The sequence below is a fragment of the Camelus bactrianus genome, chromosome 19 (assembly GCF_048773025.1).
Source record: "Camelus bactrianus isolate YW-2024 breed Bactrian camel chromosome 19, ASM4877302v1, whole genome shotgun sequence".
NCBI classification, from domain to species: domain Eukaryota; kingdom Metazoa; phylum Chordata; class Mammalia; order Artiodactyla; family Camelidae; genus Camelus; species Camelus bactrianus.
This window is the reverse complement of record NC_133557.1, coordinates 10,428,679-10,456,453: the sequence shown is the minus strand read 5'-3', so window position 1 is coordinate 10,456,453 and position 27,775 is coordinate 10,428,679. Positions and strand designations below refer to the sequence as shown.

General features: G+C 44.2%; 1 protein-coding gene and 1 non-coding gene across 3 annotated transcripts in view; one reads left to right on the top strand and one right to left on the bottom strand.

The window, feature by feature from the left end:
- HCK (HCK proto-oncogene, Src family tyrosine kinase) overlaps positions 1–15,076 on the bottom strand; it is a 36,550-nt gene extending 21,474 nt beyond the window's left edge. For both annotated transcript variants that reach the window (XM_010960880.3, XM_010960882.3), the window contains exons 1-2: positions 14,788–15,076; positions 1,535–1,652 (exon numbers count right to left, since the gene is read on the bottom strand). In XM_010960880.3, the coding sequence (XP_010959182.1) occupies positions 1,535–1,651 (117 nt within the window). In that variant the 5' untranslated portion in view covers position 1,652; positions 14,788–15,076. The remainder of the gene's footprint in view (positions 1–1,534; positions 1,653–14,787) is intronic.
- TRNAS-AGA (transfer RNA serine (anticodon AGA)) lies at positions 12,503–12,575 on the top strand. Its single transcript has one exon. It is a non-coding gene; the product is annotated as a tRNA-Ser (tRNA).
- Positions 15,077–27,775: the final 12,699 nt, after the last annotated feature.

The window sequence follows — 27,775 nt, the reverse complement described above, 5'->3', positions numbered from 1 at the left end:
GGGGTATTTCTAGGAAGGGGGACAATGGTCAGCAGACACTGTAGCTTTAAGTGTAATTTGTGATTTTTATTTTCAAGGAGAAAGAATTTGTGTGTCACACACATAAGTAAACATTAATTTAGAGAAACAGGTTTGGGAAACACTGAGAAGCGCGTCCATTTTTGGGAGATTCACAAAGCCCATTACAAAGATTCATAAAGGCTCTAAGAAGTCCTACAGGGAAGGAGCGTATTGCCCAGTGTTTCACAAACTGATTTGACCTGGGAACCCTTTCTTACTTACTAACTTACCCCCGAACTAATGCCCTGCAGGAGGGGAACAGTGAATGGCTGCTAATAGCATCCCTTAAATCTGATGCTCAGAGAGGACAACCAAACCCTGGTGGGAGAGAACCCTAGCCTTGGGTTTAGGAAGAGCCGGCTCTGCCCCATCCCAGTGGTATGAGCCAGCTCTTCCTGGCTTAACCTCTTTGATCCTCAGTCACCCTGGCTATAAAGCAGTGTAACTCCTGCCTCACAGCTTCTGGTAAGGATTAATGATGTAGAAACACCTCATTCCAGTGTTCCAGCCCGGAACACAGTAGGTTTTCAAAGAATGGTAATGATTATTAAATGTTACTGCTACTCTTAGTACTGGCATTCCTGTTACTAGTACTATTATTGTTACCATCACTATCATTATTGTTACTGCTCTTCCATTGATCACTATCACCACTGCCATTACTAGTGGGGCTACTTCCGGGGCAACTGCTGCTACCGTGACCACCACTATTGCCACTGTGACCACTGTTCCTACCAGCAGCACTGGCCTCTGCCTCTGTCACTCTTGCTTCTACCACTGGGACATTGGAAACTGCACTGCCTGAGTTTGAATCCTCATTAACCATGTGGCCTTCAGCAAGTTATTGAATATCTCTCTGTGTCTCATCTGTGAAATGGGTATAATACAAATCGTGACCTACAAGAGCATCATTGTGAGGATTAAAAGTGTTAATAACCGGAAAGCACTTAGGATAGTGCTTGGTTCATTGTAAGCTCTGTATAAGCGTAATTTAAGTAAGAAAATACCTCTGCTCGTATGACCACTTCTCTCATTTACTATTTCTGCCACAGTTCCTGCTGCGGTTGCCGTTATGTCCCCATTAGCATTGTCCCTATCATCATACAATTGTTTTACAGTTATTGCCATGATGCAGATAGTGTCATAATTACTTGAACTGCTGTTGTCACTAATCTGGTCATTCGTTACTCTCAGCACTGCTTATGCTACTGCCCATGTGTGAGGTCTGCAGTGCCCACAGGGACCTGGTCACCGAAGCTCAGGCCGATGGGCAGCAGGACAAGGAGAAGTGATGTCCTTGCCCCGGGTGCTCAGTGCAGGTGTATCCTGAAGAGTTTGGGTGCTGCTGGTGACTGGTCAGCTCAGTTTCACCCCAAACACACCCTGCTCACCCTTGGGAAAACAGGAAGCTGTGAGGGCAATCAGGGGCTGTCGCCGGGGCTGCTGCCGGTCTCCCCTTTCTTCCCCCACTCACCCGCTTGCCTAAGGACGTAGGATCTGGCACATACACACGGCCGTGTGGGTTGGAGCTGGACTCGGTTTTTGAGACCTTGCCTCCTTCCCGGAGAAACTTTGACTTCACGCAGCCCATCCTGCAGCAGAGAGAAAGGAGGTGAGCCTGTTTTACTCTGAGGTACTTGGGGGGAGCCTTTGATGCTGGGTCCCAGACCCTCTGCTCCCAGGCTGGCTCCCCTTCAACTTCCCAGTCTCCCCTCCCACTGTCAACTCCCTTCACCTCACCCTCAACACATGGAGCTTACACTGTCCTTATCACCTGTGGACCTCCCCATGTCCATGTTCATCAAGAACCCACACAGAGTTGACAAGTTGTCATGGGCATGCTCCCAAGGACGGCGATGGGGAGTTTATTTAGTGAATAAATCATGTGGATCATTGAAATTCAACAGGTAGAGCCTCAGAGCAGAGTAGGGGGTGGGAGCTACCAGCTCTGGGGTCAGAGAGCAAACAGTAAAGCATAACTATGCTTTTTATATAATAAATTAACAGTTTATATTAAATGACAAAGATGAGGTCACATAACGTGGCTCAGTCTAGCTAAATAATAGTCAAGGCAGCATGCTCTTCCTCTCATTTTATAATTGCCGTTTAACAGCTTCCTCCCTCCCTCCCTCTCTTTCCTTTTTTTCTTTCTTCACTTCTTCCTCTCATGGATTTATCTGGTCATCCATCCACTCATTTACTCAAACATTTATTGAGTACTTTTCTAAACCAAAAGACAAGCAAGTTCATGCTCTTATGGAGCTCACACTGGAGATGGATGGGAGACACAGACAATAAATAGGTAAAAAAATAAATAAGATAAACTGAATTAGTGAAAAGTGTGAAGACAATAAAAGAGGATGTGATAGGGAACAACTGGGCGGGGCCCTTTTAGACAAGGGGGTTGGGGAAGGCCTCTCTCAGGAGGTGATGTTGGACCTGGGGCCCGACTGACACAAAAGAACCAGTCATGAAACACTCTGAGGGAACAGTGTTCCAGGCAGAGGGAACAGCAAGTGCAAAGGCTGAGGCTGGAATGTGCTTGAAGAGAACGAGGGTCTGAAAGGAGGCCAGGGTAGCTGAAGATCACAGGCAGGGGAGAGGATAGTATGTGACGAAGCTGCCCCATTTCGTACAGCCAGTGAAGAATTTGGATTTGATTCTAAGGATGATGGGAAACTATGGAAGTTTCAAGCAGAAGGATGACAGGATTATATTTGCACTTAATTATTATCTTTTAAATTTATTTGTGTTTCTTTCTTTCTTTTTTTTATATATTTGCACTTTAAATAATCCCCTGGATGCTGGGTAGATTATGGACCTTGGTGAGCTGGGCAGGGAGCTCTGTCCACTGCAGGAGTCCAGGCATGAGATGATGGTGGCCTGACCCAGGGTGGTGGCTTTCGATGAAGTAAGAAGCAGACATATTCGGGGGACATTTTAGAGGTAGATATTTTGGAGGTAACCCATCATCTTTGCTGATGGGTTAACCAAATTTAAAGACACTTAAAGAAAACACGTTTACCTGATCAAAGTCAAAACTTAATTGTTAAAGTGGTAGAAATGTTTCATTTCTTTTCTCAAAGTGCACACATATATTTGCTGAGAAGACAGGCTGTGAGCAGCCACATGAGGAAGTAATTGTTTTCCTCATCTCCACACAATTGTAATTTTCTTCTAAAGCAGTTAGAACTCAGTTATACTTATCTTGTTAAAATAAACAAGAAGAAAACCCAAATTCGTAGGCTTGTGGTTTAAGAAAAAAACCCAAATTTGTAGGCTGAGAGTTCCTTTTTTTTTTTTTACAAGGATGTTTTTGTCTGTCCTAGTGGGAACTGGGAACAATTTACCACCTCAAGACTTAAGCGGTTTCCACTTCATTTGCCTTTTGCGAATAAACTAAGGAACAGATTCAGATTCCTGGAGGGTTGGATCATTAAGCTGAAAAATTATTGCAATTAATCACTGCTTTAAAATGTACTTGTATGCATTTAAAACAAAACCCAACACCCCTCTGATTTGTGATAAATAGCTATTACTATTGTGGGAAATAAAGGAGCATATTGTGTGGTTTTGTACAGCATAAAATACTACATTTCGTATATTTTGATACACTTAAGCGTGTTCTGGGAAGAGGATGGCTGTGTGATGTAGGGCAGCTCCCTTCACCTCTCTGAGTACCTATTTGGTATCCCTGACATCATCAATTTACATATTCAGGGTGGCCACAGGGTCCCAAGGATGGGTCTCCGAAAACCTTGTGTTCAGGCATGATCCATGGATGGTGGGGTTCCACCTCACAGGGTTGGGGTGAACACAGAGTGAGTTGATAAGTGTAAAGCTGTCTGCCACGCAGTAAGCACTACAGAATTGTGAACCATAACCATTTCTGTGCACTAGCAATTGTGGCGGTGCCCTGGAGCATATATTAAGTACTGTTTGTAAGTCCTTTGGTCCACAAGTTTAGAGATACCACAGTACTTGAGAAGTTCACTTTTTAAAATAGGGAATTCCCATTAGTTCAATTTTTGCACAATAAAGTGTGTGTGTTTTTTTTTAAGTGATATACTGACAGGAATCAGATTTGCATGAAATGTGATTTCCCCCTAAACCAAGAAAACCATTCCGCTGCCTGGTCTGGAGTGGTCTCAGAAATGCTCATTTTCATGACCACTAGACCCAGAAAAGTAATGTGAGCCACATATATAATTTAAAATTTTCTACAGCCATATTTTTTCAAGGTAAAAAGAAACAGGTGAATTAACTTTAGGATGTATTTATTTTTCCCAAGATGTCCAAGTTATTATTAGCATGTAATCAATATAAAATTATCAGTGAGATACTTTACGTTCTTTATTTTTCATGCTAAGTCCTCAAATCCTAGTGTGCATTTCACATGTACAGCACATCTCAGCTAGGACTTGTCATACTTCAGGGGCTCAATAGCTATCTGTGGCTCAGGCTTCTGTACTCAGCAGTGCAGATCCAGAACATTTCCATTGCTGCCTCACAGCAAAGTCTGGTCTTGCTCATGTCTGTGTCCCTTAGCGCTTAGCTTAGTACCTCCCTGGCATACAGTAGGAGCATAATGCACAGTTTGGGAGTAAAGGCATGCCCACAGCCTGTGCTCTATGTAGTCAGCCCAATGTACCAGCATCGGGACTTAGTTCTTGCTCCAGTTAGGATGGGAAGACTGGACATACAGAATTGCATTCCAAAGAAGCTGTTAGGGATTGGCAAAGACTGTCTAGTGCTGGGGAAAGACTGTCTATTGCTGTGCAAAGACTGCTAAAATACTTACAGAATGAAAAAAAAAAGTAAACTGCAAAACATATATGAAATCAAGCCATTTTGTAAAATGAATATATATCTCGGTTCTGCCACTAATGTGTCTGTTAGTTTGTTCGTAGGAAGAACTACCTGTTTATAACAATTGAGCAGTAGGATAATGTGTTGGATTTTGAAGAATGGAAACATTTTCAATAAAAATTTGAGGAAACTCAAGGTTCCAAGGGCGCACTGACTTTCAAAAAGGATTTGAGGGAGCTTATGTAATACTAAACGATACACAGAGCACTTCAAGACTCAAAAAGGATTATGCTACACCATTTAGAAGGGACGGATTATTGAACCAGAATCCGAGGGTGCGAAGTTACTGCCATCGGGTACTAGATTTATCTCTAAGCTTCCTAGTAGTCAAGATAAAAATGAGAATATGTATACTGTCACCATAAAATCCCAGGAAGCATGGCAATTTATTGACAGAAACAACTATTCTTTGAGCACTAAATTCAGAAGAAAATTTATTATGTGGATCCTCATGTAAAGGTCACTGAAGAAGACAATGGACAGTTTCTCCCACTGTGATTTGGCAGCGGAGTCTGCAATATGTTGATGAGAGGTTTCCAAATAGATGGCGCTAATCTTTGGGTGGGTTTGGGAACCATGGGATGGTGGGGAGTAGGGTGGGGAGAGGATAAGGAAAGAGGTTTTTACATCCCAGGGCCTCTCTGCAGGGTGAGGACTACAGAGGCCCTGTGAGAGAGTGGCTTGAAGTGAGTTTAGAAAAGTAACAGAGTGCCTGGCTGCTCAGAGTTTGGCCAGCATGAGGAAAACATCACCATAGGGAGCTGTTAGAAATGCAGACTCTCAGGCCCCACCTCCCAAATTGGAATGTGCATTTTAACAAGGCCCAGGTCATTCGTGTGATCATCCTAGTTGGGACCCAGGCAGAGTGAACATCTATCTGCTCTTGCTTCCTCAGCATACATTCCTTTTCTGATAACAGCACCTAGATTTTCCTTGAGAAACCAGCCTTCTTCCACTCAATGCATGGGAGTGCAGGGGGCTAACCCCACCCTTGCCTTCGGGGACTGACAACTCGATTCAGACTCTATTAGAGAATTCCATGTCCCCCTGGCAACCAACAGTGGCTGGTTCAGTTATAGGTATGCATGTGATCCTAGATGAGGCAGAATCTGCCCTGGGGTTTTGCTGGAAAAATTAGGAAAAAGCAATTCTCTATAATTGTTGTTGCAGATGTGGATATGGATGTAGGTATAGGTGGGGATGTAGATGTGAACCCTGGATTTCTTGGGCGCCATCCTGACATCATGAAGGGAGGGGCTGCCTTAAAGTGCAGCCACCACAGAGGACAGCAGAGCTGAGCAATGGAGACAATGTGATTCCTGAAAACATGTTTGAACACCTGGATCCAGCCATGCCTGAAACTTTTCGACCTCAGAAAATTTCTAATTCATGAGAAAATAAATTCTCAACTTTGCCTAAGCCAGTTTGAGTTGAATTTCTGTCACCTATGCCGAAAGAGCCTTCACTGGACTCTTCCTGGGCCACACTCTGGATCGAATGAACTGGAGTCTCTGGGGATGAAGGCCTGGAATCTGCATTTCTAATAATGCTTTGGGAGATTCTTATCACACTAAAATTTGAGACTGACCAATGTAAGAGAATGAAGACCAATCGTGGGGTCTGAATATGTGGGTTTGGATCCCAGGTCTGCCACTGAATGGCTGTGTGACCTCGAGTAAGTCACTTCCGCTCTCTGAGATGCATTTTCTTTCCTGTAAAATAGGAGGCCCTTGCTTCTCAGGCTTGGCCTGAGGTCTTGAAGGGACAGGGATATGAAAGGCTTTTTGAAACTTCTGAAAACACATCTCTTGTCTAATGTGATTGAAAACCAGGCTCTGAGAGCAGAAGTGGCCTGCCTCGCCTCAAACTAGCTTAGAACTGCTGATTCCAGGCAAAGGCACTTCCTCAGGTCCCTGCTGAACTCCTGAGACCTGAAACCGGCTTCTGGTCCCTTAGCTTCTGCAGGCCCTGTGTGGGAGGGAAATGAGAAAGATCAGCTTGCTTAGCCTGGCTGCTTCCCACGGTCTCCATGCTGGCTGTGGAGACTTCAGAGACTCCTCCTGAACCCTCAGAGTCAAGCCCACGGAGGAGAGGCCAGGGCCCTGCCAGCACAACCCGAGGAGTGGGCGGGAGGTGGTTTTCTAGGAGCTTTAGGCTCAAGCAGAGGCCTGTGAGGACTAGGGGTGAGAAACCCTGGATTTTGGTTCCCACCTCTGCCCTAAGCTCACTCTGTGATCTCAGACAAGTCCCAACCTCTCTCTGGGCCTCAGTTTCCCCAAATATGAAGAGACACATTGGGTGATAAGTTCTGTGAAGGGCACAGCTAATAGTTCTTTCCTGAGTAGCAACTGCTCCCCGTTCTTCTGACAACAGCTCCCCAATTTTCCTTTCCTTTGGTGGTAACAGCTCCCTCATTCTCAATTCATGGATTATAGTAGAGCTGACTTCAGCCCCTGGCTGTAGGGGTGGATCTGTGACCAAGTCTGACCAGTCAGAGCTGCAGTAATAGAAGCAGAGGTGGGCATGTGACTCAGTCCTGCCCAATGAAAACCATCCATTTGGCTGGAAAAGAGGCTTGCAGTTGCAAAGCAGAGCCAAGAAATGAAGAAATACAGATTCTCAAGTCCTTGGATCCAGCCTCGCCTGAAGCTGATGTGCTCATGGACTTTCCAGTATAACCTCTTTTTCTGAATGAGCCAGTCTGAGTAGGATTTCTGCCTCCTTAATCTTCAGAGTCCTGCCCAGTACAAAGGAAATTCTTACAAGGGTTGCAATTCAGACTCAAGTGTAAATGGCTTATGGTAAAGACTTCCTTGCTGGGAGGTTTTGATAGAAGAAAGTAAAGAGGGTACTAGACCCATTAGAGTAGGTGAGGGTGTGTATAGTATGGACCCCATGAAGCTGACAGCACTGAAGCCATGCCTAGAATGTGCCTGGTGTATATTAGGCCCCCCATATACATTTGTGGAGTGAATATATTGGATTCAACTCTCTATAGGCCTGACCATACTTGGCTGAAGTCAGCAGGACCAGAATTATGAACACATTTGTCAGATGGGGAAATGGAGGCCCACAGCAGAGAGGATCCCCGCGTGGTCAGTGGCAGGTAGAACAAGAACCCAGCTCTCCTGCCTCTCATCCTCCACCAAGTCAGCTGGTGCAGCAGGGAAAGGGGGAGGTGGGACGTGAGTAACCAAAACAGGAAGCTTAGGAAGGCAGACCGCCAGGGGCCCAGGGCTTGAGACTGTCCAGTTAGAGGAACTTTCCCTTCTCGGAACAGCTTAGCCGTGGGGGTAGGGGAGAAAGTTTTCCCTTATCAGGGACCAGTGCCCTGAAGAGTTTTCTGGAGTGTGGAGTCCTACACCTCCCTCTCCTTGGGTTCCCTGACTGTCTTCTGAATGAACCGCCCAAATTGCCAAGAGACTGTTATCCCTAATGGACATTTGGGAGTCACCCCTAACTCCCCATCTCTTCCCTTCTTTCTGATCAAAAGCCCAAAACTTTGACTTTGCAAACAGGAAAGGATTGGAGAGACCTTTGTTACACAGGTGGGACCAGCGACCCCAGAGAGGGCGAGTGTCATGCCCCGGTTTACACAACAGCAAGAGACAGAGCAACACACTGAAGAGGAGCTCGGGCCTTGGATCATTTGCCTGACTCAGCCAGAGGGGTGGCTCTGAGATACATGCGTTCCAACTACTTGTCCCATAACATGGTTGGTGCATTGAGGAGTAGCAAGAGGCAAGAGGAGACAGGATGAATGAATTTAGGGGGGACACAAACATTTAGATTATAGCAGCAGAGTAAAAATATTCCAACTATAAGGAAAAAATATATAAAATGAAAACTAGCAGTTCTTATCTCTTTCTACCCCTAATTCTGTTTCTCAAAGGGAGCACTAGTACTACTTCCAAATGCTCTTTGTTTTTTATGCCTTCTGGTGATTTCCATTATAATTTAAGTGAAATATTTATGATTCATTTCATAATTCACAATTAGAGGTGCTCAATAAATTCTTGACTAATTGAATGAAGTCTCCTTTAGCTGCCCGGGTGACCTAGTTTTCCGCATTTAAACAATAGTTACAAATGTGTGTTTAAACTGAGAAGGGCTGTCCATGTTTGTTCACCTCTGCTTGGAGGGGAACAAAGTCTTTCCTTGGTTGGAGCTGAGTGGAGATGGCCCCCTTTCAGAAAGGACATGGTGGCCAGTTTGCCCCAGGGACAACTTTTCATGTCAACTTCCCATGATGCTCCAAGGTCAGCTGCCTCCAAACCTGTCCCCCACAAATGGAAGCCTCAAAGCCTCAAGATCACGTGCTCCGATCCTTTTACACTTATTTTTCTGTAGCTGACAGGGCCTGTTCTTTTCTGTTTTGGAGGGTATGAATTTTGTTTTAAAAATTGCCTTTCATTTTTGCAGATACATAAAATAGGTCAACAGCAAGTTTCTACTGTACAGGGAACTATATTCAATATCTTATAGTAATCTATAATGAAAAAGAATATGAAAAGGAATATATGTATGTATATGGATGACTGAAACATTACGCTGTACACCAGAAATTGATGGAACATTGTAAACTGACTATATTTCAATTTTAAAAGATAAAAATAAAAAGATAAAATATTCTAAAAACAATTTTAAAAATTGCCTTTCATCACCCAGTAAAAGAGTATGTCATCCTTGTTAAAAATGAAAACAATACAGATAAAACTAAGGCACCTCTGGATTACTCCCTTTACAGGTCCTCCACGGCCACGCCCCCACCTCCAGGTAGTCGCTGCATGTGCGCTTGCAGACACACACTGTATTAAAACAGACGCTGCCGTGCCCTGCCCCCTCACTCCCCCTTTCTTCACCATTTCGGAACACTTCTGCGGCACTTCCAACTGCCAGCACCTGCATCTCCTTGCCTGAGAGATTTCTCCATGGCCATTGGTGCCTGCTCTGCCCATGAGCTTGGCGAGTGGAAGTGCTAGAGAATTATCATCCCCCAGGAGCCGCCCTCAACCAGTGATATACAGGAGCAGGTGGATAAATATCCCGGTTCCTTCATCTCTTGAGCGGGTTCACTGGAGCCTGGAGCTCTCAGTGCCTCTGAGCTCCAGGTGACTACAGTGGATCTGGCTTGATAACATAACACACCTTTATTGGCTGCCTTCTCTTTTCTGTCTTGCTTCCCCACTTTCCTACCAGGGTTTTCTTGGATCCACTCCCAAATAAACTAAGTAGTAAATGCATTTGAAATCTTTTCTAGGGTCTGCTTCTGAAGAAACTCAAGCTGAGAAATATAAACTCATAGAAAATATGGAATGTCATTTCTGTATGTTAACATCAAAGAAATACTGTATTGTATGAATTGGGAGGCAGTATTCTTCTTATTCCCATTTTTCAGATGGGGAAATTGAGACTCAGAGAGTGAAGGAATTTGCCCAATTCATCACAACCTGTATAAGGCAGCATCAGCACCCAAACTCAGGTGTCCTGGGCTCTGTCTCCTGCTCTTCATTTCTCTGGCAGAGTTGAGGGAGGTGCTCCTATTCTCTTGGCTGCATCTAGGTCTCCTGGACCAAAGGATTTCATGGTGATGGTGGGAGCTCGGGCAGGTGTTATAGGCAGGATCAGGAAGGCAAACGTCAGTGCGGTGCCATCCAGAAGGTGCAGTGACAGCAAAGGGTGAGCATGGGTGGCCACAGACACTGGCCAAGAATAGGGCATGTTTTATATTCAAGCAAGGATTTCTTCTGCATCATTACCCATGCCTCTGAAAGTACCCTGAAACTCCCAGGCCTGGGGTAGAGGAAACTGGAGAAATGGGGTGGGGATCAAAGTGCTTTGGAGATTTGTTTAGAAAGTCAAAGGCTAAGAGTGATTGTACTGTGGACTTTCTGTGTAATTTTGGGAAAGTTACTTACCCTCTTTGGGCTAGACATCCCTTTTCTATAAAAAGGGAGGTCTTCAGCCACACTCCATAGAGAAATCCAGATTTATTATTATCGATTAAACAAAAAAAAAAGGAGGCCTTGTCACAGGTGGAGGGCTGTGAAATGGCTGCAGGGGCCCATAGGGCCACCTACAGGAGGAAGGTGGTCCAGGCAAGGGGGCTGAAAACTGGACCGCTCAGGTGCTGTCTATGGGGTAGCCCCCATTCAGCATCCCTGATGCCGCCATGAGTGAATAGCAGAGGAGCACAGGATACCAAGGTTCTCGTCCCAGGTCTGCCAACACTTCCAGTTCTTCAAGAGAAGACAGAAATCCTGATTTATGTGCGCTCTCTTGACTTTAATTGTTGGCAACTAATTTTAAAAGAGTAACTAGGTAGGGCCAACTGAAAGACACCTACGTGCTGAAATATCTCAGGCAAGGGAGGGGAGGAGTTGTTCAACAGTCACAATTCAGTATTTTTGAGGCCCTACTATGTGCCAGGTCCCATGTGTTAGAGATACAGTAGTTTAGGAGACAGGCATGTCTGTGCCCTTGTGGGACTTACTTTATTAAAGAATTTAAAGTCCAAATCCTGGCTGGTTCTCTGAACGCAGACAACCTTCCCCTCACCCTCTGGGGAAAGGGCCCCCAGAGAGCAGCCCGGCTGGGGTGAGATTAAGATTCGTGCTTCCCACACCCACTAGAATGGCTATAATAATAATTTTTTTAAATGAAAAGAGCAAGTGTTGGCCATGACATGGAGAAATTGGAACCCTTGTACATTGCCAATGGGGATGTAAAATAGTGGAATGCAATTTGGTAATTTCTCAAGCATTAAACATGGAGTCACTATGTGACCCAGAAATTCTACTCCTAGGTAGAGACCCAAGGGAATTGAAAACAGGTGCTCAAATATATGTGCATGCATGTTCACAGCACACTAGTCACAATAGTCAAAAGGTGGAAACAATTCGAATTTCTACAGATGAACGGATAGGCAAATTGTGGTGTACACATACAATGAAATATTATTCAGCCATAAAAGGAATTAAATACTGACATAGGCTACAACATGGATGAACCTTGAAAATCTTACATTAAGTGAAAGAAACCAGTCACAAAAGGTCACACAGTGTGTGATTCCATTTATATGCAATATCCAGAATAAATTAGTCCATAGATACCAAAAGCAGGTTGGTGGTTGCCAAGGGCTGGGGAGAGGGAGGACAGGAGGAATTGCTTAATGGGTACAGTGTTTGCTTTCAGGAAGTTGGAAATGTTTTGGAATTACACAGAGGTTGTGAATGTAATAAATGTCACTGAACTGTTCACTTTAAAATGGTTAATTTTGCAATGTTGTGTGGATTTCACCTAAAAATACTTTTTAAAAATTGGAGGGGAGGTAATTAGATTTTTTTAGTTTATATTTTTATTTATTTTTAATGGCAGTCCTGGGTATTGAATGCAGGACCTCATACATACTAAGCGTGTACTCTACCACTGAGCTATACCTTCCTTCCCTAAAATATTTTTTAAAATTGCAAACTACATGAAAGTGCCTTGCTATGATGGCTAAACAAATTATGGCACATCCAAACAGTGGAATATTATGCGCCCATTAAAAATACAAGGACGTTTTGGGTGTGGAGGGTATAGCTCAGTGGTAGAGCACATGCCTAGAATGCATGAGGTCCTGAATTCAATCCCCGGTACCTCCATTAAAATAAACAGGTAAACTCGATTACTTCCCCCCCAAAAAAATTCAAGGACATTTTAATGATGTGGAAAAATGCTTACAATGTAATACTAGGTACATAAGTGGGATAAAAATTGTACATGCAGCATTTTACTAATTACATTAAATAAAACATGCTCAGAAAAGACCATTAAAAATAAATGGAAATGCTCGTTATTCAAAAAATTTTAAAAAGATTTATGTTTCCACTGTTTCAGTATCTACTAAGTGTCAGGCACAGTGAACGAGGTGGATGAAAATCTTTGCTCTCCTGCAGCAGAGAGCAGGTGACAGTGGCCCTGGGTCTAGAGAGAGCTGGGAGGTCAGCAGAGCCAGATTCTTTCTTCCCTTTTTGCCTCAGACTCTCTGGGTCACCTTTCCAAGCCTCAGTCCTCCTCATACACAAAAGAAGCAGGCAACAGCTGCCCCTCTGGAGAGCCATCCAGCCTCTTGGTGCTTTCCCCTAGAAACACCTATAACATGTGCCCAAGACCACACATCCGGGCTGGTCCCAGCAGTGCTGTTGGTTGTCGTGAACAGCTGGAACAATCTGAATGTTCATCACCAGGGGAATGAGAAATAAGGTAGGGTGTTCCCCTGCTGGGGTCCTCCACTTAGAAGTTATAAAGTAGAACTCTGTTTCTCATCCTGGCTAGACCATGACAGCTTATGACAAGAAGGCAGGGGAAAATGAAATTTTGTTAAGAATCTCACAGTTAGATAGCATTTCCATTAAAACATAGAAAACAATTCTATGTATTCTTTATGCACTCACATGTATGTATTAATTTTTTAAGGGCATGGACTGGAAGGGCTATAATTCATGACAGCGGTTGCCTCTGGGGAAGGAGAAAAACAGGACTGAGAGGAATACCAGGTGGGGAGGCTTCAATTTTATCTGTTACTTTTAGTGATATTATTTTTCAAAAATCTGAAGCAAGCAGGACAAAATGCGAACATTTGTTAATTCTGAGTAGTGGGTTCCTGGGATTTTTAGCATGCTAGTCTCTTTACTTCTGTATTTTAACCCCCTCCCCCTCGTCCCAAAAAGGGATATAAAGCAGTGGAGAGAACTGGTATCTATTGAGGCCTTTCCCTGTGCAGGCCAAAGTGGTTCTCGAGTGTGACCTCTGAACCAGCAGCAATGACCATCATTTGGGAATGCAGATTCTTGGGGTCCTGCAGCAGACCTACTGAATCACAAACTCTGGGGTCAAGGTTTAGAAATCTGTGATTCTGATGTGCCGCTGAAGTTTGAGAATCACCGGGTGCCCAGACAATAGTTAGCATGTATTAAGCAGTGCTCTAAGAGCTTTCCTTCAGCATCGCAATCTAATCTTCAAAACAACTCTATGAGGGAGCCATTATTTTAATATCCCCATCCTACATTTGTGGAAAAGGAGGTACAGAAAGGCTAAATTCCTTGCCCAAAGTCCAACAGGCTGGTTGCTTCCAGAAACCCCTTCCTTAACCACTACAGTAAAGTCTGACATACAAAACCTCGAACATACTCTAGCTCACTGCAGCCTTGGAGGAAAGACTGAATCGCCCCCTTTGACAGATGAGGGAATTGGATTTTAAAGAGGGAGAGTGACTTGTCCAAGGTCTCACAAGGAGGAAAAGTGAGGGGCCAGGTGTCCTGTGGTCTGTCCAGGAGGCTTGGGGTTTGACTTAGACCAGCTGGGGATCAGGGCCCAGCGTGGGAGGAGGTAGCTTAGCCAGCAGACCCAGCTGCAGCCCTGTCTGGGTGTGGCTCACACGTCACGCCTATGGCCAGCTGTCCCCTTCCTCACTATGGCTGCCAATCCGCCGTGACCGTGACCATCACCCACCCCCACCAGGAACCATAAGGGCCTTCCCCTCCCGAGCTCCGTGAAGCCCTTCTTGGTTTTTTTTTTTTTTTTTTTTTTTTCCCTCGCAGAAGGGGAACCTGGACAGCCTAGAGAAGTGGCGGCTGAGGCATACAGTCATGCTAAAGCTTTCCCAAGTTCACAGCTGGGCAGTTCCCCTGTTCATCTGGGCACCCTCCCCTGCAGCTCAGCCCCACATCCCACGGCCTGTCCGAACTCCCTCGACGGTCCCTTCCCGTTGCATCCTAGGCTGACCGACCCAGCACCCCCGGCTCCTTCCGCAGCTCAGACTCTCAGGTTGAGCTCACAGGCCAGCGTCCCCCATCCCGGGTCCATGGCACTCACCTGGGCGCCCGCTCCTCGTCCCGCGGGCAGCCCGGATCCTCGCAGCTCGAACGCCCCCCCAGGTTGGCAGCCCCCGGGATCCCGGGGAGTCCGTGCCCAAGTGAAGATGGACTGACTTTTCGAGAAGAGAACGGGGCTGCTTTCCGAGGGGCTTCGGTTCCGTGGGTCTTTTGGGGCCCCACTCGCGCTGGACTGTCGGCGTCCCCTCCCACTCGCCTCTAGGCTCGGCGGTGCGCTCGAGCTGAAATCAGGGACGCGGTGGCGCCCACAGGCCAACTGGGTGCCTTAGCCGCGCCCGGGGCGATGCTAACTCCGCCCCCAAGTATCCTAACCCTGCCCCCAAGATTCTAACCCCACCCCAGGGACTGTAATCTCCGACTCCACCTTCCAGGATCCTAATCAAGTCGTCTAAGGATTTTTTAAAAACACCTATCTAAGGCTTCTATCCTGCCCCCAAGAATCCTAATCTCGTCCCTGAAGGATAATAACTCCGCTCCCAAGAATTTTAGCCGGTCCCTCAAAGGTCCAAATCTCCTCCTCGAATGCGTTCTAATTCCGCCTCCCAACGCCCCAAACTGGTCCCAAAGGATTCTAAACCCTTCCCTTCCGGGGAACCCCAACACCTCATCTCCTCCTCCCGAGATCTTAATTCTGCCCCAAAGGATTTTGAATCTCATATCTGAAGGAATTTTAACCTCGCCTACCTGAGATTTCTAATTCTGCCCCCAAGGATTTTAACCCACCCAACCAAAGGATCATAACACCTTTCTTCAAAAGATTCTAACCCAGCCCTCAAGAGTTATGACCCTAATCCTAGGGATTCTAATCTTGCTCCTAGGTGATCCCAACCTGTTTCTGTAAGATTTTATTCCACTCCCCAGGATTCTAATCTGGCCCATCCAAAGATTCCAGGGTTTCTGATGCCACCTATCAAAAGATTCTAAACTGGCTCCGGAGGATCCTAATCACACTCTCGTCACCCTCACAGGATTCTAAATCCACTCCCCTCCCCCAAGCATTCCAATCCGTTTTCCCCACCATTCCAACCCCCTTCTTCTAGCCCCAGGCCCTTCCCCAAAGCTGCGTCCCAAGCCTTTCCTGCCCTTCTGTGGTCTACAGTTTCCGCTCTGCAGGCCCCTCGCTATTCAAACGCCAGGCAAAGTTCCTCGCCTGCAGGAACCAGCCTGGCTCACCCCTTGCCGGCTTCCAGGCAGCTCAGAGGACTTTGAAAATCGAGGGGGCGGAAAGTGGGGCTGGAGGGCATAGCTGGAGGCTGCAGATGAGAGATGTGCTCAGACCAGACAAGGGCAAAGCACACCTGCTCCTGGGAAGAGAGCTGTCACCCTAAATTCTGCCGAACACACCTCCACGATGTACAGGAATCTTACTGAGTCTCTAGTCCAAGTGTTACCAGTCAGTTCAGGTCACCATCATCTCTCATTCATTCATTCATTCAGCAATACTATCCTGGGCACTGGGCTACACAGGGCTCCTCAGCCTCAGCATTATTGCCATTTAGGTCCTGGAACTCCTTGTTGTGGGGGGTGCTGTCCCGTGCATAGTCGGATGCTGAACAGCATTCCTGGATTTCATCCAGTAGATGCCAGTAGCAACCCACTTCCCCAACTGTGACAGCTAAACATGTCTCCAGATATGACCAAACGTCTTCTGGGAGTCAGTGGGGAGGGAGGACAGAATCCTGAATAAGAAAGATAATGACCTTGCTCTTATGTGTCTGATTTATGTATTTAAATACATTCATGCACTTTAAAAAATAGATAACATTTTAATTATGTGTTTAATTTACTTGGGTGGTACTTATTCAATTTTGTACTTTTTTTCCAGTCCATCACTAGATACTATTGATATCTAGCCATGTTGCTGAAGGTCATTTTCTACATCCTCCATAGTCTACTGATCCATTCCCCTAGTCATGGATACCCAGACTGCACACAACTTCACACTACCATAAACAATGCCATAAGGGGACATCCTCATACATGTCCCCTTGTGAACCCACGTGAGGATTTTATAAAGACTTGCTTTGCTGAGAATGACAGATGCTTGTAGGATGGCGGCTGCTGGGACTCCTCTCCCACCATTTCCCCATACCTTGACCGACCCTTGGTATCATCTGCTGATCTTAATTTGAATTCCCCAGAAGCAAACTCTAGACATGGATTCAAGTGAAAGATGGTTATTTGGAAGATGCAGAAAACACTGGTAGGGGAGTGGATGACTGAGACAGGGAAGGGAAGGAAGCCAATTAAGACATTATCAAACAAGCCCCAATTGTGGGCTTCTGGAGCTCAGTTCCAGTGGGGAAGGAACTCTGGACAGTGTGCTATTCCCACCTCAGAGTTATCCCATGTAAGACATGAGGGAGCTGGGGCATTTATACACCAACTCCTGTCAGACATTGGATGAGGGCTGCTCCCGGGGTGGGGTAGGTTTTAATGCTCCAGGATTTCTGGCCTGCCCCATGCACGGTTCAGCCACCAGAGAGAGCCCCTAGGAAGAGAGATGCAGATGTTAGGGATATGAGAATGTCATTGTCAGCTTTGGCTACATCTTATTCCACAAGTTTGCCATTCTGATGGTAAAGGACCACTGACAGCCAGAACATTCTCCTGTCAACAGCCAGTTTCCCCAGTTTTTTTTTTTTTTTTTTGCTATTAAAGTAATGCTGCAGTAAAATCTGTGTATGTGTTCCTAAAGCCCCTATCAATTTTATTAAGACATAATTTTATAAATAAAATGCACCATTATAAACATTCAGCTTGATGAATTTTGGCAATTGTATACATCTCTGTAACCACTACCCTAATCAAGACATAGAACATTTCCATCACTCTGAAAATTTTCCTTACACCCTGTCGCAGTCAATTTCTCCCACCCATTTCCTTAGGTAACAACTGATTGGCTTTTTATCATTATAGATTAGCTTTGTCTTTTCTAGAATTTCACATAAATGCAGTCATACACTATGGGGTTTTTTTTTTTTTTTTGTCTTCTTTTTTCTCATACATTGCTTTTGAGAGTCCATGTTGTTTTATGTTCTTGTATTTTGTTCCTTTTTACTGTTGAGTAGTATTCCATAGTATAGATATATCATTATTTAGTTATCCATTTACTTGTTGATAGCTATTTGGATTGTTTCTGTTACATGAATAAAGCTGCTATGAATATTCATGTACAAGTCTTTGTGTGAACATGTTTTCATTTCTCTTGGGTAAATACTTAGGACTGGAATTGCTGGGTCATATAGTAAGTATATGTTTAACATTATAATACACTGCTAAATTGGTTTTCAAAGTAATTATACTATTATACATTTCCATCAGTGATGTATGGTTTCCAGTTTCTCCCCATCCTAGCCAATTCAGTCATTTTAATAAAAAAAAAAATTTCCCACCTAACTCATATTAACATTAAAGAACACTGATACAATTACAGATTTTATCCTAAAACACTGCCTTACCATGGTTTGGGATGGAAAACATTTTGTCTATTCGTGCATTCATTCATTCACTGTCATGGGGAACATAGCTGACCATAAGTAGTGGCACTAAACATTGCACCTTTGGAGTCAAACTAGAGTTCAAACCCTGGCACTGCCATTTATCAACTAAGTGATCTTGCACATGTCAAGTCACCTCTCTGAGCCTCAGTTTCCTAATCTGTCAAGTGGGAATAATAATAGTGTTTACCTCAGTGAGTCATTGTGAGAATCAACTAACATCTTATGCCTGAGAATGATAAGGATTATTAAGAAAAATAAAGGAAAGCAAGGGGAGAGGTGGCAGGGGTTGGGGGGAAGTGATGATGTGGCTGGAGACAGAGTGGTCAGGGATGGCCTCTCTGAAGAGGGCGCATGTCAGCAGAGATCTGCTGAATGGGAGAAGTGAGTCATGGGATAGTCTAGGGGAAGTGTGTTCCAAGTAGAAGGAAGAGTAATAGCTAAGGTCCTGAGGTGCGACTGCACTTGATGTGTTTAAGGAACACAAGGAGGCCAGTGTAGATGGAACAGAGTGGGCATGGAGGGGAATAGAAATGATGCTGGAGGAGTTGTGGGGATAGATTGTGAGGCCATGAACATCTTAGTATTGATGTTAAACTTTGACACCAGATGGGAGCCACTGGAGGGTTCTGAGCAGAGGAGTAAGCCACACTGGCTTGTGTTTTAATGGGATCTCTCTGGCTGCTGGGGGGAGAATGGATTGAAGGGCCCAGGGGGAAGCAGGGAACCCAGTGAGCAGGCTGAGGCAGTCATCCAAGGGCAAGATGAGGGCAGCATGGTCCAAGGTGGTGGCAACTGGCAGTTGTAGGAGCTCAGAGAGAAAAAAGATCGGAATGCCTGAGACTTCATGGGTATGTACAAGGAGAGTCACTACAGCACCACTTTTACTAGGACAGGACTGGAAATAATCTAAATGTTCATCATTTGGGGACTGGGAAAATAAACAATAACACAATAATGGAGTACCAAGCAGTTGTCAGAAAGGATAAGGATGTGTGAAAACGCGTTATATTTCTATACAGGAACAATGAATAATCTGAAAATAAAGTTAAGGAAACAATTTCACTTACAATATCACCAAAAAGAATAAAGTACTTGGGAATAAATTTAACAAAACAAGTGCAAGATTCCCTGAAAATTAAGACACTTTCTTGAAAGATGCTTAAGAAGAACTAAATAAAGTCATCTTACAGGATGGACAAAATATCTCATGGAAAAAGACATCCCTTAGTGGATTGGAAAACTTAGCATTGATATGCCCCAGAGTGATCACCCTAATCCCTGTCAAACCCCAGATGTCTTTTTTTTAATAGACAAGCTCATCCTAAAATTCTCATGGAAATATACAAGGAACCAAGAACAGCCAAAACAATCTTGAAAAAATAACACAAAATTGGAGAACTCACACTTCCCAATTTGAAAACTTACTACAAAGCTACAGTAATCAAGACACTGTGGTAAAGGTAGAAATAAAGATCAATGGAACAGAATTGAGAGTCCAGAGTAAACCCTCACATTCATGGCCAATTGATTTTCAATAAGGTGGTCAAGACAATTCAATGAGGGGAAAGAAAAGTCTTTTCAACAAATGATGCTGAAACAACAGGATATCCCCATGCAAAATAATAAAATTGAACCCCTACCGCACATTATCCACAAAAATTAGTTTAAAATGGATCATAGACCTAAATGTATGAGTTAAAAGTATAAAACTCTTAGAAATAAATCTTTGTGAGGGGGGAGGAATTAACTCAAGTGGTAGAGTGCATGCCTAGCATGCACAAGGTTCTGGGTTCAATCCCCAGTATCTCCTCTAAAAATTAATAAATAAATGAACCTAATTACCTCCCCCCCAAAATAAATAAAATAATTTTTACAAAAAGAAGTAAACCTTCATGACCTTGGGTTAGGCAAAGCCTTCTCAGGTGTGACATAAGTGACAAAAGAAAAAACAGATGAATTGGACTTCATAAAAATGAAAAACTTGTGCTGCAAATGATACAGTCAAGAAAATGAGAAGACAACCCATGGAATGGAAGAAAATGTTTGCAAATCATAGACCTGATAAGGTACTGGTATCCTGAATATATAAGTAACACTTACAACTTGATAATAAAAATATAACATGATTGAAAAGTGGGCAAAAGATTTGAATAGATATTTCTCCAAAGACGCTATACAAATAGCTAATAAGCACATTAAAAGATGCTTAATATCACTAGTCATTAGGAAAATACAAATTAAAGCCACAATGAGATGCTATTTCACATCCATTAGAATGGCTAATAATAAAAAAGACAGATAATAGCAACTGTTGATGAGAATATGAAAAACTTAGAAACTTTGTATACTGTGGTGAGAATGTAAAATGGTGCAGGCTCTTTGGAAAACAGTGTGGCAGTTCCTCTGAAGGTTAAACATAAAGTTACCATGTGACCCAGCAAACCCTCTCCTAGGTTTCTACCCAAGAAAATTGAAAATATATGTCTACATAAAATTTTACACATGAAATTTTTATAGCAGTATTATTCATAATAGCCCAAAACCAGAAACAACTCTGATGTCCAGCAATCGATAAATAAAATGTGCTATATCCATTCAACGGAATATTATTTGGCAATAAAAGGGTATGAAGTTCTGATACATGCTAAAACATGGATGAAAATGTGTTAAGTGAAAGAAACCAGTCACAAAAGATCATATATTGTATAATCCCATTAATATGATATGTCCAGAATAGGCAAATCTACAGAAACAGAAAGTAGATTAGTGGTTGTCCAGGGCTGGGGTTGGGGAGAAATAAGGAGTGGTTGTTTTTTTTGGGGGGGTAATAAAAATATCTTAAAATTTATTGTAGTAATGGCTGCACAAATCTGGGAATATATTAAAAATTACTGGATTTTATATTTAAATTAATGAATATGTTAGTTATAATTCAATTTAAAAATTTTTTTAAAAGAATGAAGAAAACCTTTATGTACTAATATGGAACAAGTGAGTAAGGGGGGAAAGCAAGGTGCACAAAAGCTTCTATTGTATTTTACCATTTGTGTCAACCAAAAGAACAAGTGTGTGGGAATTTACCAGCATATGCCTAGACTGCGTCAGGAAGGGCACACAAAGGAAACAGTCCCAGTGGTTTCTTCCAGGGAATGGAACTGTGTGGCTGGGGGACAGAGGAGGGAGGGAGACTTATTGGTCCCAGTATACCCTTTGTCCTCTGGAATTTTGAACCACCTGAAAATATTAACTATTCAAAAATTAAGTCATTTTTTAAAAACTCAGAGACTTCATGGACAAGATTGAATTGAGGCTGGGTAGGATTTTTAGAGGATGAAGAGTCAAGAAAGTTTCTGAATATGCACCTGACACTGTGGCCAGGGGTGTCGGAATGATGAAAGCAAAGGCATCAAGAATGGACTGACAGCCTCTCACTTTGGGTAAGTTACTCAACTGCTCCTGCCCCTGCTTCCTATTCTGTGAAATGGAATGGTAAGAATTTTTACTTCACCAGATCATTGGATCATTGAATCATTGCATTGCAAACTCATTATTATACCCTCACTTACACCATCTCATTTAATCTCTTTGAGATGGAGATGATTATAAGTGGATGGCTGAGAGAGGTAAAGACACTTGCCCAAGGTCATACAGTCAGCAACAAATTCCAAGCCAGGTCTGTGAGCCTCCAGTGTGTCCCCAAAGGCCATGATTGTAACAGCTACACAAACTTAGGAAGTGTGATCTGGAGATTGAGGAGTAGGGAGAGAGATACTGACTACAGGACAGACACAGGGCTCAGTCCTGGAGGGAGGGCAGGAGCTAGGGAACAAAGTAGGTTCACTTTACAGGGAGTCAGAAGCTGGCTCTTTAAAAAATATATTTTCCTATTTCAAGTTCTTTGGGAACTGCTGATTGTTCTATATTCAAAACAGGATAGCAGATGGGGAAGAGAGCCACAATGATTATTTCAGGGCTCAGATATTTCCCCTTTTATTTGCAAAGTAGCCAGTGTTCACTTCACCGCTACACCCTCTCAGGCAGGAGGTCACTGCCGACCCCATTTTCCAAGAGGCAAATGAAAATCTGAGAAGACAGCCCTCAGCAGGTCCTTGACCGCTCTTCTTAAAAAAAACTCCTTCATCCCCCATCTTTTCACTCCACCCCACCCTGCCCTGGCTTATTTTTCTCCAGAGAACTTGTCACCGTCAGGCACTCTAATACATATTTATATGTTAACTTGTTTGTTGTCTGTCTCTTCTACTTTTTTTTTTTTTTTGTGCAAGTTCCATGCAGGTACTGTTCATGTGCACGTTTTACAGATGTAGAAACTGAATGAATGAAGGAAATTGAATGAATGAAAGAAACTAAATGAATGTGCGTTTACTGAATGACACTGCTGGGATCCAAACCCTTCATTTTTTGATTAATTCTATTAACATGTATTAAGGGCCTACAGGGTGGTTTCTAGACTTTTCTCTACACATTTACACACATACATAGGTAAACACAAAACCATGTTATTTTTTAAAAAAATGAACATACTTGCTATACTATTCTGTAAGCATGTCTTGGGGCTCTCTCCATGTTGATTCATATATATCTTCTCAGTTTTAAATTGCTGAGTAGGATGTGCCCTCTTATCCAAGATTGGAGGCTCAGAGAGGAGGTCTTGCTCAGGAACAGAAAGTAAGTTAGAATAGCTGGGATGGGAACGCATTGTCCTAGCTCTCAGGTCTGGGCACACCCTGCAGGAACGGGGGCATGGCTGGGGCCTAGGCCCTTTTATCTCTCCAAATGCCGCCAGGAGCTAGGAGGACAAAACTGGACAAGGTAGTCTGGGCCCTCAAGCAACGCCCAATCCAAATAGGGAGACAAAAAACTAGACCGATAACTTAGAGAAGTGGAAAATTCTGGGGTAGAGAGAGAGGCTCATGATATTGTAGAACCAAATAGGAGGGATACTGGTCCAGCCTGGTGTACATCAGGAGGACTTCTTGAAGGTAATCGGTTGAGGCTTAAATGATGCTAGTGGAATGTCATAGCAAAGGGTATTCCAACAGAAGGGACAGCCTGACAATGACTTGAGGGAGGAAGAGCCTGGCCTGTTTGAGGAACCACAAAACTTCTGTGTGGTTGATGCCTGAAGCCCTAGGCAAGAACAGACGGGCCATGAGGCTGGGGACCGTAGCAGCAGCAGAAGCGGCAGCGGATAAGGAGCTGGGGCTTTCTCGTGTGGGTGACCAAGGGAGGCTGGCTTGTAGGCCTCTCGGAAGCTTACCTACCCCAGGTACCATCCTTGAAACAGCTGGCCTCCTATTCAGGGGTGTGGCGGGGATGGGGATATTAGGGGGTGTCCACGAAGTTGTTTTTCTGCCCCAGCTGCGTGGCCACCTCCAGCTGATGGGTCTCCCCGAGGGGGAGGGGTTGGGAGACCGTTCGGTTTCACAACCCCCCTCCCTTCCCCCAGCGTCTCCGGAGGCCAAGAAAAGAGGAAGCGCTACGCTGACTTCCTCCTGGGTCCGGGTGCGCTCGAGTCCAGGCCTATTCTTTGGAGGGGCAGGGGAAACGGAGGGGGCGGGGCCCGGAAGGGGCGGGGCAGAGCGGGACTTGCCCGCCCGCCAGCGCTCAGCCGGATAAAAGGGCCTGGCCCCGCCCCGTCCCATTCTAAGATGGCAGAGCTCCTGCAGAATGCTCCCAAGCTTGGAGCTAGGAGAACCCGTTGGCACCTCAGCTCTTTTAACGTACTGTTTGTTCCTGAGCAAGACCTCCTCTCTGAGCCTCGCATCTTGAATGAGCGGGTACAAACTACCCAGCAGTTTAAAACAGACGGTGCATATGAATTAACATGGAGAGAACCTCCAAGACATGCTTGCAGAATAGTATGGAGAGTACATTCATTAAAAAATACACAACCCCCCATGTTTTTTGTATTTACCTATATATGTGTGTAAAGGTGTAGAGAAGAGCCTGGAAACTACACAGTAGACGAGAACAGAGACTGTCACTGAAGAAGAGAGGAACACTGGGGTCAGGGAGAAAGAGATGGTGACCTTTTTCTCTTTTTTTAAACTAGACTCTATTTGTTTTTATTTGTGTAGTTAAAATAATAATAATAAATGAGAGGATTGGTATACATGGTTATCGAGAGTCCTTTTTCCCAAATATTTTATTATGAAAATTCTCAAACGTAAAACAAATTTGGAAGACTTTTACAACAAAACCCCTAGACTCACCACATACATTCTACCTGTTTTATCACATGTCCATCCATCTAGCCCTCCATCAGTTCATCTTTAAAATGTGTTTCAGAGTAACTTATTTTGGCACACATAATATTACCTAGAGTTCAGTGTTTGCTTATGGTATTTTTAATGTAAAATTTATGTACAACAAAGTGCTTAAGATTAAGTATTTCTTTGCTGAATTTTTACAAATGCATATACATCTATGTAACTTCAACGCCATTAAAATAGACATTGCCATCAATCCTGAAATTTCCCCTTTGTCCTGAAGGGTATTTTAATTGCCAACATTCTGTGAGTCGGCATTCAACACAGGGCTGGGTATGTAGTAAGTGCTCAATAAATATTGGTTGAATGGTTGAATGTGCACATGGTCTGCTCCCCTGAGGGCAGGACCGTGTCTTTTTCTCTTGCATTCCCCACAGAATTGATATGCAGTAAATGCTTAATAAAGACTTATTGACTGTATTAGTTATATATTGCTGTGTAACAAATTACCCCCAAATTTAGCAGCTGAAAATGTTATAAATGCAAGTAGCTAGATTCATTTCAAAAAAATGCAGGCCCATTAGTTCGTTCCTTTCTGCCTGTACTTCCTAGCCTGCCATGGCAGGGCCTTCTCAGTCTGACCATTTCTCTGGTTTCCTCTCCTACAAATCCTGACCCTCACCTCACACACCCTGTGCTCCTCCAGCAACAATAATGGTCGCATTTACTGAGCACTTACTAGATGCCCTTTCATGTGAATTATCTTGTTTAAGCCTCACCACAATCTCTGAGACCCATGAGAGTGATGTTATTATTACCTCATTTTATAGATGAGGAAACCAAGATCCAGAGACATTTCGGGGCTTACCCCAAGGTCACCCAACTAGCAGATGACAGGGTTAGGACTCAAAACCTCTCAGTCGGACCTTGGAGCTGGAACACCAAAGCTGTGCACTGGTACCCACTGGTTACCAGTCCTGGTGTGTGCCCTGCTCCTTCAGCTCCCCTCCCCTCCACATCCCACCCCCGCCGCTTGTGCCCAGGCTGGGCCTGCCTGGGGGGCTCTCCCTGCTATTCTCTACCTGCCCCAAATCTCACTCATCCTTCAATGTCTTGCTCATATGTCACCTTCGAGAAGCTCCTTCCAGCTTCCCCAGAAAGTGCTGGTTTCTCATTCTTTGATTTTACAGTTGAGAACTTTGTGCAGTGATAATTTGGGGACCATCAGGCTAGGAGCCCTCCAGCAAGTGGGGATTATTCTGTCTCTCCTTCTAGTGACTCACAGTTCCTGGCACAGTGTGGGTGCCCTCTAAACGACAGTGACCGAATGGCAGTGGCCCCAGGTTGTGAAGGATTGCTAGGAGTCTCCAGTTGGAGTCTGGGACAGGGTAAGAAGTTGCAGTGCCCCCAAATGGGAGGGGCTTGGGTATAAGGGGCAGCTGGAGACATTTTCACTAACCACCATTTGTCCGTGGGTTGACACTGCCCATAGGGGATCCAGCTGGGAGGGAAGTTCCATCCTTACCCCACTCCTAAAGGTCTTTAGGAATCAACTGTCCCACCCCCCGGGGGGTTTCCCGTCTTGCTGTGCTAGGAACTGAACCTTGATGGGAAATGATCCTGGCAGGGTTTCCAAACACTGCAGGAGGAAGCAAGGTCAGAGGCCCCATGCTCAGAGCCTGGGTTCTTTGGACCTCAGAAATCAAGGGGTTACATGGCTTTGGTAAGAGAGTAGCTCCGGAGTGGGTGGGGACTTCCGTGGGGTATGAGGGAAATTGCTCCATCCTCGGAGCTGTGGGGTAAGAGCTGTCCCAGCATCTCTCAGCAGCCCTGTTGCTGGACCTATATTAGGACTAGGTGATTTCTGAGTTTGATCCTCTTGCAAAGCCTGCTGGCCTTTAAAGGGGACTCCTATCTCTTTGGCCCCTGCCCATTGCCCACGGACTTCTCCCTCACGGCTGCCTCACTCAGGAACTTACTAAGGCTCCCCATAGCCGCAGGTCCAAATGCCTCAGCCTGTGATCATTGTATCCCAAAGGCTGGTAGACAGGATAAGAGCCTCACATATGGGGTAAGCCAGATATGGGTCCTTCCAGGAGATTCTGATGCATGCTAAAGTTTGAGAACCACTGCCATAAATAAACTTAATAGATGGACAACTGATTAGGAGAAGATATTTGGAACAACAATATCCAATAAGAGATTAATATCTAAAATATATCTGCTACTCCTGCAAATCAACAAGAAAAAGACAGGAAACCCAATAGATAACGGGAAAAAATACAAACAGGCAATTCACTGAAGGGGAAGCCTTATTGCCTGTCAAGTATAGGAGGAGGTTCTGAATCTCAGGATTACCAGAGATTTTAATGCAAGTTAAAACAGCAATGAGTTGCCACCTTACATTCAAACTATGCAAAAAAGTACAAAGTCAGAAACCATAGAAGTTGCTGAAAATGTGGGAACAGCATCCTTCACATACTGTTAGTGGAGTCATTTTAGCAGATTTCAGTGAAAATTAAAACATATATGCCCTGTAATCCAGTAATTCTGTCCTTGGGTAGAAAACCAAAAAAGTTTTCAAACAGCACGGTATGCACAAAGATGTTCATCGCAGTGTTGTTTGTTGTAAGAGGGGGTTGGAAGCAACCTGAATGTCCATCAGTGGGGGAACAGATAAACAAAACAGCAGATGCTCAGCCTGGAATATTTAGAGGTGGTTGGATATAAAAAGTTAGGTTTTTCCATAGTAACATGAGTAGATCTTTAAAAACATATTATGGGTGATAAAGGAAACACTAAAATGAATACTTACCTAGTACCATTTATGTAATATAAACACACACACACAACATCGTATATTTTATGTCCAGGGATATATAAAAATACACACATGGGTGCCCGTGGTGGGGAGGGGAAGGAGTGTAGGAATGTGTGGATGGAGTTTGGGGAATGTAAGTAAAACATCAGAAGGGCCTTGCATGGACCAATTATGATGGTCATTTGCCACGAACTGAGTATGAACCATGGAACTCTCCGGATCCAAAGCCCTAATAATAATGATGATATTATTTTAATGATGGTGATAATAGTACCAGCCTCACAGTAGTTACCATGTACCTGGCCATGGAAAGCCAAGTAAAGTTTGAGAATTAAATTTTAGCTCTTCTATGCAGGTCTCTTCTTAGGGCTTCTTCCTCTCAGCCTATGTGTCTTTACTGAGGCTGTGCTGAGT